General features: G+C 36.8%; 1 protein-coding gene across 1 annotated transcript; it reads left to right on the forward strand.

Annotated features, from left to right (window-relative positions):
• Nucleotides 1-1,253: 1,253 nt before the first annotated feature.
• LOC140790274 (TOM1-like protein 6) lies at nucleotides 1,254-8,815 on the forward strand. Its single transcript, XM_073140268.1, has 9 exons — nucleotides 1,254-1,598; nucleotides 2,844-2,922; nucleotides 3,103-3,201; nucleotides 4,250-4,363; nucleotides 5,457-5,623; nucleotides 5,762-5,843; nucleotides 6,901-6,986; nucleotides 7,295-7,510; nucleotides 7,584-8,815. Exons 1-9 carry the CDS (start codon nucleotides 1,486-1,488, stop codon nucleotides 8,566-8,568), a joined length of 1,941 nt encoding a protein of 646 aa, XP_072996369.1. The 5' UTR covers nucleotides 1,254-1,485; the 3' UTR covers nucleotides 8,569-8,815.
• The last annotated feature ends 666 nt before the right edge of the window (nucleotides 8,816-9,481 follow it).

Here is a 9,481-nt window from a genome sequence, read left to right on the forward strand (position 1 = left end):
ACGTTTTTCTTGAACTTTTCATGCTTTGTAGTACTGATTATTTCTGATAACTGATAGCATCAAAGAAAGAGAATTTGTTCCCTTCAATTATAATATTTTCTCTTGTAAATGCTAAAGTTCTTCTACTTGTAGGTAAATTAATATGGCAGCTAATTGGACTAGTAGGATAATTAGTATTGAGAAGGAGATTCTAGGAAATGATTCAGAGCTCTGCCTAACTTTATCACTTTTGACAAATCCGTAGCCACTTTGACACTGTTGCTGCCCCTTTATTTTTTTTTTTAAAAATTATAATATTTTCTAACAACTCTTTAGTATTTGAAAGTATACCCTTTTAAGATACCTCATCAATTTAGGTGTACATATGTTGGTAAAGTTGGCTAATATTTGCTTATATTAAAAAATAATGTTCCATATAATCCAGGACTTTGCTTGCTCAAATTAAAGATGCCAATCCTAATGGTCGCTTTATAAGACTATGTTGATGTCTTGGAAGGAAAGAGAGATTGTATTGACATATTGGTACCATCCTAAAGATCACTGCATTATGGTACATGGCAGCCTATAATTGGCTACCAAGTTAGCTAAACAGAATGCATGAAATATCTGTAACTGATGCAGTAGAGGATCTACTGTTTTGGTTTATTTCATTCTAGAGGGCTAGGACATTATTAATTGTAACAATCCTGTCATGATACTCACGTTGAATACTATAATTCAAGTGTAAGCTCCTCCTTTTTTTCATTATGCCCCTTAAGAATATAATTTATCACATTTATAAATGGCATCCTTATTTTGAACTAAAGTAATTAATTAACTAGATGGTTGACTTATTATAAGCTAAACTTAACATAATAATGTGGAGCTTTGCCATTTAATTATATTTATTTGTTTGATTTGTAATAATAGACTATAGTGTGTATTATTTATGTTAATTGTGTATATTTAATTATAAAAAATATGCGTCAACTATAAAAAAAAAATTAGATACACTCAGTTTTATATGCTAAATCAAATGTTATTAAATTGCAAAAGCCCCATAATTATGCAGCATTATTTACCTTGGAGATTTCTGCAACCGGACTTGCAGAGGATCCGCAACCAATCTATGAGCTTATCGCATGGAAATGCGCTTCCCCAGAAAAGTACAGACAAAGCAATCACGAGTCACGACTTTATACGGCACCGTTACGGCCGTTATAACGCCCGTCGGCCAGAAACCGTTGACTAAATCTGACGCCAAGATCTCTGACGGCTTTATCCTCCATCCCATTATTAACTATCCGCGTTTTCTCTGTTCTTCATTTCGTCTTTCTCCTCCTCTGAAAGTCTAAGTCGCCGAATTGGAAACTTGGAATTAAATATCTAAACCCTAATTCCGTGGAAATTTCATCCCCATTTAGCTATCAAATTTCCTTCTGTCTTCACCTCTTTCTTTATCCATCTCTCCGTGGTTGTTGAGAGGTTAGCGGAAGAAGGAGGGAGATGTCGTCGGCGTCAGCAACGGTTCGCGTCGAGAAGGCGACGAGCCATCTCTTGATCGGGCCGGATTGGACCATGAACATGGATATCTGCGATATGGTCAATTCGAACCACTGGTGAGCTCTAATTTGATTTTAGACCATCTTTTTTTCTGATAAAATTTGGTCGAGAGTATGGTTAAGAGGAGAAAGTTGCAATTTTCAGTGGTTTTTTCATCGGTACTGGATACTATTTGGTGTAGAATAATGATAGAGTTGATCGGGTTTTTTTTTCCTTTTCTTTTTTGGCAATTTAGAGGTGTTCTATGTAAGAAATGGGGTTTTAAGGACAAGTATGATCGACGCTATAAGTTTTATGAATGAGTTAGAAGGTTAAAATTTATGATGTCTGTGTCTGTTTTGCAAGGCTCCTAGTTAGGTGAAGTCGTTTCTTGGATTTCCTTTTGATGTTGATGGAGATGCTTACTCTTTTGTAGGTCGGTTTTTTGAAAAAAAATTGTAACTTTTTTGTTGGACGCTGGTTTATTTATGCCTCCATCGTCTTTGTCCTTTTAAACTAATTTTTCATGTTTAGAGGATTGGTCAATTCTTGTGTACGAAAATTTAGTTGTGTTAGCCGACCAATAATGTTGGAAAGCGTCTTTGATGATGATGATGATCAACTCTCTCGAAGATGCTTACATGTCATCAATTATCTGCTTTTTTTGGTGATATTTTTTTTATTAAGGTTCTATATTTTTAGAAACAACTAGCATAACTCTTCTGAAGTAGTAATAATCCACATTTTGCAATTAAAAAACCTTGTAAAATAGTAGTTTGGGAGCAGTAATAGGTTTCTATTATCCTCTACAGCTGTTCCTTTTTTTATTGTGTCATTTTTTTGCTTTGTCCATCAGTCTCATAGGTTATAGGGACACTTTTTTGTGTCTGTCGGAATTATGGAACTTATTCAAGATGTTCGCCTTTTTATGGGCCAAGTTGATGCAACAAAGTGTTGTGCCTAGTAAATAGATATATAGTGTTTATCTTAAAAAAATGCATTATGCTTAATATTATGGATCATTTTTTTTGTATGCATCTATCTGGAAAATCTTTGTTTTCATATCCTTGTGAATTCTGTTTGAAAATACACATCAGAATTTGTAAGAACAGAGATATGAGGCAGAACAGAAAAAAATAGTAGCAGTTAACATCTGACATAATATTGATTATTCTGAAAACAGCACATTGGAGCTTGTATTAACAAATCTATCGTATGCAACGTCTGATGAAGTTGGTTTTAAACAGGTCAATATTTCTGTGGGATATTGTCTGGAACTACTTGTTAGAACTCATGTTTTGTCATTTCTTAAATTGAATCAGGCAGGCGAAAGATGTTGTTAAAGCTGTCAAGAAGCGTTTACAAAATAAAGATCCAAAGGTTCAGTTTCTTGCTTTGACGGTATGCACTGGCTTTATTGAAAGATGTTGAAATTTTAGAAATCAATCATTTTAGTTAGAATTGATAACATGGATAATCGTCAGACCTTTTCTGCTTTAAGAAAAAAAAGTTGGTTAGGTGCAGTAAAATGGATTATACAATTCCATATTTTTCATCTGACAACTGAAGGAACCTTTGCAGCTGTTGGAGACAATGGTTAAAAATTGCGGCAATAATGTTCATTTTCAAGTTGTTGAACGCGATATTCTGCAAGAGATGACTAAAATTGTAAAGAAGAAGGTGAGGTCCTATCCCCTCTTCTGTCTCCTTCACCATCATATTCTTTTTTTATTAGATTCATAGGCAAGTTAGGGAAAATACAGTTAGTAATTAAGAGCTTTATAGGTTCATCCTTTATCATAAATCAATAGCATTTCTCTTTGGTTCAATGTATGTGCTAATTAATTCTTTAGCTGTTGACTATAGATGGAATATATGTTTTGTTGTGTAAAACTGTTTCCTTCTCGAGCTTTCTCAAAATAATTGGGTTAAAATGGATTGTGGCAGCATTTAAATTTCTAGGAATTCTGTTAGATTCTATGGGATTCTATAACTCCCATAATCCTTTGTCCTTGAGTGAATGACTGGGGAATAGAGTAGATTATGAAGAAGTGTAGTTCATTCTATAATAATTGATGTTTTAATGGTGTCAAATTGCCTGGGTTGGCTAGGGCCATGTTTGAGCCTAACCCTGTCCACAAATAACATAGGCAGAAGAGGCTCTTTAAGCACATTGGTCATGTCAAAGCTTGATAACTTGGGTTGAGTTTCAAACTTTGGGTCGGCTTTGACTGTGTTATATATATATATATATATATATTGGATTGGAGACCTTCATATTGAACTGCTGGCAGGGATTCTAAGTCTATTGATTAATTGATGTCATTATACGTTTCACCAGCTTATTTTGTGATGCTTTATACTAAGTTAACTGATTGAAGACATCAGATGGATGACAGAATTTGCAAACGTTCTTATGAATCTATGGAACTGCAATCTGCAGGATCCAGATGGACCATCACATGCACTAGGTTTGTCTCGATTTGAGGGCCTACTTTCTGTTGGTATCTGATAGCTAGCATTCCCTTTACAGAAAACTATTTAATATGTCTATGTATGTACATTCTGTATGATATGTTACATGGTCTTCTTCACTGATCTTGGATTGTGGAAAGCAATTTTCTTCAATTATATACCCATGGTTGACTATTATAATTTTCCCTTGATTTTTTACATGTTGCTATTGTGTTTGCCTATTCAGTAACCTTGTCTTTGAATAATCTTACAGACTGATATGCAAGTGAGAAATAAAGTTTTGTTTCTTTTGGACTCTTGGCAAGAAGCATTTGGTGGGCCTGGAGGAAAGTTTCCACAGTTCTACTGGGCGTATGTTGAATTAAAAGTAAGTGACCATTCAACATGTTTGTATTATATTGGAACATGAAGGTATAGAACCATTATTCTCTAGTAGCTTAAGCTTATAGAAAAACCATGAGTTAACGTAGTAGCAGCATCAGCTTTTCCAAAGGCCATAGATTCAAACTTCATCTAGCCCTATTTAATCTCTGTTTTATATTATCTATTATCTTATGCTATGAAGGGCTACACATTCTCATATCTATCATTTGTTCACGTGTGATATATAGGAGTTGCACGTGAGGGAGCATTTTAAAGATGTACTATACATTGTTGGTTTGTTGCCTCTTAAGCTTTTAGAGTAATTAGTAAATTAACACTAGAATTTCAAAAAGTTTCAGGAAAGATGTAGTTTTAAGATTTTACTAAAAATTATCAAAACAATGCATATATGACTTATGTTGTCTATTCTTTACCCAACTTGCGTGGCCTTCTTGCTTTATGGGGTTGATAATGGATAATAATTTTGTCTTTCGAGTTTATGTTGAAGTGCAATTTATTAGATACCCTTATCATAGATTAGAGATGGAAATTGAATTTATTCTAAACATCCTCAATTCTTCTTACTTGCTGGAGTCTAGATTGCTATGTGCATTTTTCAACTAACCACTTGAGGAGACTCCAGAGTGGAAGCAAGAAACATGGTGTGATCTTAGTGCTGACTCATGATATAGCATAAACTTATTTGAGGTTCATTGGTCTTTTCAATAAGTATTTGAATAGGCATTCTAGTGCACAAGGTTCCTTGCAATGCTAGGAAGGGCAAAAAATAAGCAGCATTGCCTCCATAGAGAGACTACTTCTATGAACTGAGCCTGCTCAAGGCTCATGGGACAAGTATTTACCTTCATACGTAAGTGATGCCCTTAATATCGTTATCAGCAATTGGATGCTCTCTTCGAGCTAGAAAATATTTACTTGTCTTGTAACCTTATCTTTTCATAGATTGACAAGGATGCTGACCTTTCCATCTGGGCTTTGAAGACTTGTCATTCATATTGACTAATCTTCCAAGTTATGTTCATTTCTTTACAATGAAAGAAAGACATGTAAAGCATTTCATAAAACGTGTGCTGCAGAGATCTGGTGTAGCATTCCCTCTTCGTGCAGCAGATACCCCTCCAATATTTACGCCTCCTGTTGCACATCCAGCACAATCAAGGCAGCCTCAATCTTTCTATGCCACATCCAGCAATGCTCCTGGAACCCTCAATGAAGCTATGCAATCTGAGATGGGAAATTTGAGGTGGCAATTCTATTCTTTTCGTGTCTTAAAGCATATTTCAGTGCTTGAGTTTTCCTAGTGGCTTATTTCCTGTGTTAAACATCCTTTATCATCTCTTTACTCCATTAGTGGTTAGGATTCACTGTTGCTTTATGTCAGTTTGTCAGATTTGGGTAACATATGGAACATTGCGGATCTACTTAATGATATGTTGCAAGCTGTGAATCCATACAACCGTGAGGTAGGTGTTGAACTACATTTTCTCCTTTAGTTTTAACCTTATTTACAGTCATGACTTTGATATGAACCGACTTGGGGTCGATCCGAATTGCGGGCAGTTCTGCACAATTGAGGGAGAATATTCGCCGAATATTCTCTGGATGCCAGAAAATTACGAACAGTTGGAATGGTTTCATAATTCTAGATCAAAGTTTTTGATATTCCGACCCTTTTCAGATTTGGATGATATCAGGGTCTAATCTAGATGACAAATTGATAGTGGTGTAGGTGGCGGGTGTGAATCGACTTGTAGATGATAATGTAGATGACGTCAATGGTGGATAATGATAGTGGTGGTTAGGTAGATTGATAGTTTAAAGGAAAAAAGGGGGAGAAGCAGGCCTGCCCTACGGGGCTAGGGAATCAGCGGACAAGGAAAATTAGAAGCTAGACGATACCATTCTGACAGGAGAGACGGCATTAGTTAGTAAAGAGAGGAAGGAGATTGAGGCTGGCGACCAAGTTAAGTGAGGAGATACTAGGGATGCAAAGACAAAAGCCAATTCATATTTTATCCATGTATACCTAAGATACAAGTTATAAGACCATATTTATAAAGATTAAATCAAAAGAGTCATAAACAAATTTAACTAAACTAGTCTTTCTTATCTTTCTCGAATTAGCCATTCGTTTTGCTGCAGATATATTTCGAATCTTGAGAAACGTTAAATACGAAAGTTGTAGATCCTAAGGTTGCCAATCTTATTCATATGGTTTCATAATATTCAGATACCTGAAGAATATCTTCTAAATATTTTTTTAAAACTGCGCAGAGTTGAATTTAACTAATTAAATAAATTTCTAACCTACTAAAACTCTAACTAAACTATAAAAGCAAATAAGATAAATAAACTCAACCTATTGAGCCCAATATTCCCTTAATATGATCCAAGCTAACTCGATTTGTATCAAGCTTATCTAGTAATGGCTCTAGTCTTACTTATATTGCAAAAAGTCGAATCTTTCATATGGCCATCTTTTATGGGTTTACATTGACTTTCTGCTACCTCAATTTTCAGGCTGTTAAAGATGAACTGATTGTGGACCTTGTGAGTCAGTCCCGCTCCAACCAGAGAAAAATTATGCAGTTGGTCAGTTCCACTATGTAAGGCCAGTGAAGCATGATGTCAACTTCCTTGATTATACTGTTAATTTCTATGTAATTACCTTAAATCCATTAGTGTTATTTGCTAGTATTCTCGAAGCTTCAGTAAACTAGTTTTATCTTGAAATCTCAACGTTTCTGTGATATATGCATAGTTGGCTTGGAAGCCGGATATCATAATGTCCTGCAGTCTGATAATCCTCTCTTTTCACAAAAAACCAATTATCTCCTTGTCTCAGTCAACATTAACCGTGCACTTGAAATGTATGGTGTAATTGTATTCCTTCTTCCTTTTCTTATATTCACAGGGATGAGGAGCTGTTGGGTCAAGGTCTTGCTTTGAATGATCGCTTACAAAGTGTGGTAGCAAAACATGATGCGATAGCATCTGGTTCTCCCTTGCCAGCTGAAGCATCTGTGCATAAAGTGATGCAACTTACACCTAAGGAACCCAACCCTGCAGCAAATAAACAGTCCGAGGGCGAGGAGGATGAAGATGATGATTTTGTTCAGTTGGCACGAAGGTCTTAAATCCTTTCCTAGTACTTTTACGTTCTGCAGTTTCTGGAAATTTTAACCATCCATGTATGCATGCAGGAATTTGCATGTAAAGCCAATGGCTGGGACCTCAATTAGTAAATCTGGTGAGGAAGAGGGCTCTTCTAACCAGAGCGATCTGACAACTGTAAGTTCAAGTAATTCAGAAGCTTCATCTTCTGTCACAAGCAATGCTCTGGTTCCGGTTGATCCCCCTACTCCTGTTAAGACTCTCAGCAAAGAGCAAGAAATGATCGACCTCTTGAGCATCACTTTGTCAACAAACCCTACATCACCCCAAACTCCTGTTGCACTTCCGACAGCACAAAACCAAAATGGATCTCCACTTCCTCCTCCCTCCAGTGCACAAGGATATTCTCTTGACTCCCAGTCTTACCCATCGAACACAGGATATGCTTCTTATAACAGTTATGTTGCACCCTGGGCTCAACCTGCACTACCTCCAGCTCAACCTGCACCCTGGGCTCAGCCTGCACTACCTCCAGCTCAACCTCAATTGTACCAATCTAGCTACCCATACCCACCATGGGGTGTCCCAGGAAGTGCCACACTTGGTTCTTTTCCACCGACTGCTTACCAACTCCCTGCTTCTCATGTTATGCCTTCTGCTTCCCCATCTGCATATGGGCCGATCTCTGCTTCGCAACCGATACAGCGGTACAATTCATTCGGTTCTAGAGTGAATAATGTTCCAACTACAATTCCAGAATCGCAGGTTCATGGCAACCTAAGGCAGAAAGAATCCATGGCAGCTCCGGCTCCCCCTTCTTCTCAACCAATACTCCGGTACAATTCATTTGGTTCTAGAGTGAATAATGTTCCTACTGCAGTTCCAGAATCTCAGGTTAACAGCAGCCTAAGGCAGAAAGAATCCATGACCGCTGCTAAACCATACTATATGCCCGACAAACTATTCGATGATTTGATAGACATAAAAAGCTTCACTTCTGGGAACAAGATGCAGAATGGATCGACTAGCATCCCAGGTACATCAGGTCAACCTATGATAAGAGGGCAGAAATAAACTCCTTATCATATATGATAGTATTAGCTACAGTTGAATGGCGAGTTTGCTTCATACTGGTTTGCGTGTACATGTGATGTATATCTGTTTCCAATCCTCATAATTTATTTTGTATTTATGGATCTGCCTGCAGTCCCGCAGATTCAGAAACATGTACACATAAATAGATCACCTTCTGGTGATGAAGATTTAGTGATTAAAGAGGCACTGTTTAGGTTAATATATAGGGAAGAGTACTCTGTTGGTATGTTGTTTTGTTTCTTTGTTCCATTGGGGTATATGGTTTCTTTTCTACGTGCGTTCTATGTGTCAATAATTTTTTGGTGTTCCTTTTCTTTTTTTCTTTTTTCTTTTTACTTATTTGGTGGTCTTCGTAACTAGCTCCATATCTCAGCGTGAGTTGAACCTCTACTTCCCCCTAATTCGACTCATTTGCACTCCAAGCAAGGAGATACTACCTTGTACGACTAATCATTTATAAGAGATCTGAAATTTATTTGTCCGACGGACCGAACTCCATTTGTTCTCAGATGTCCTGCTGCAGACAGTCGAGGTCTTCTAACTGTCAAGAGTATAGAAAGAGGTGAGAGGACAATAATATAAAGTTGCATGGGCATTAGCATCAATTGACATGCAAAACAGACGCTTGTCAAAAACAAAATCATCATAAACAACCAGCACATGGCTAGCACAAAAATGCAAATATAAATGTAGCATGGCTCTGTAAACTCAGTAGGCCATTCGGCACAAACATCAACGATCAGTACATCCTGTGAATAAAACTAATACTTCAATCAAATGCTTCATGACTACTATCTTGCGAGAACTGTATAAAACGGAATAGTACACCTACCCACCACTCCAACAAGTCAAAAAAGACAGAAATATAGGCAAGTAATAGGAACTACAACAA

This window comes from Typha latifolia, chromosome 6, assembly GCF_019914945.1.
Source record: "Typha latifolia isolate L0001 chromosome 6, TyphaL0001v2, whole genome shotgun sequence".
NCBI lineage: Eukaryota > Viridiplantae > Streptophyta > Magnoliopsida > Poales > Typhaceae > Typha > Typha latifolia.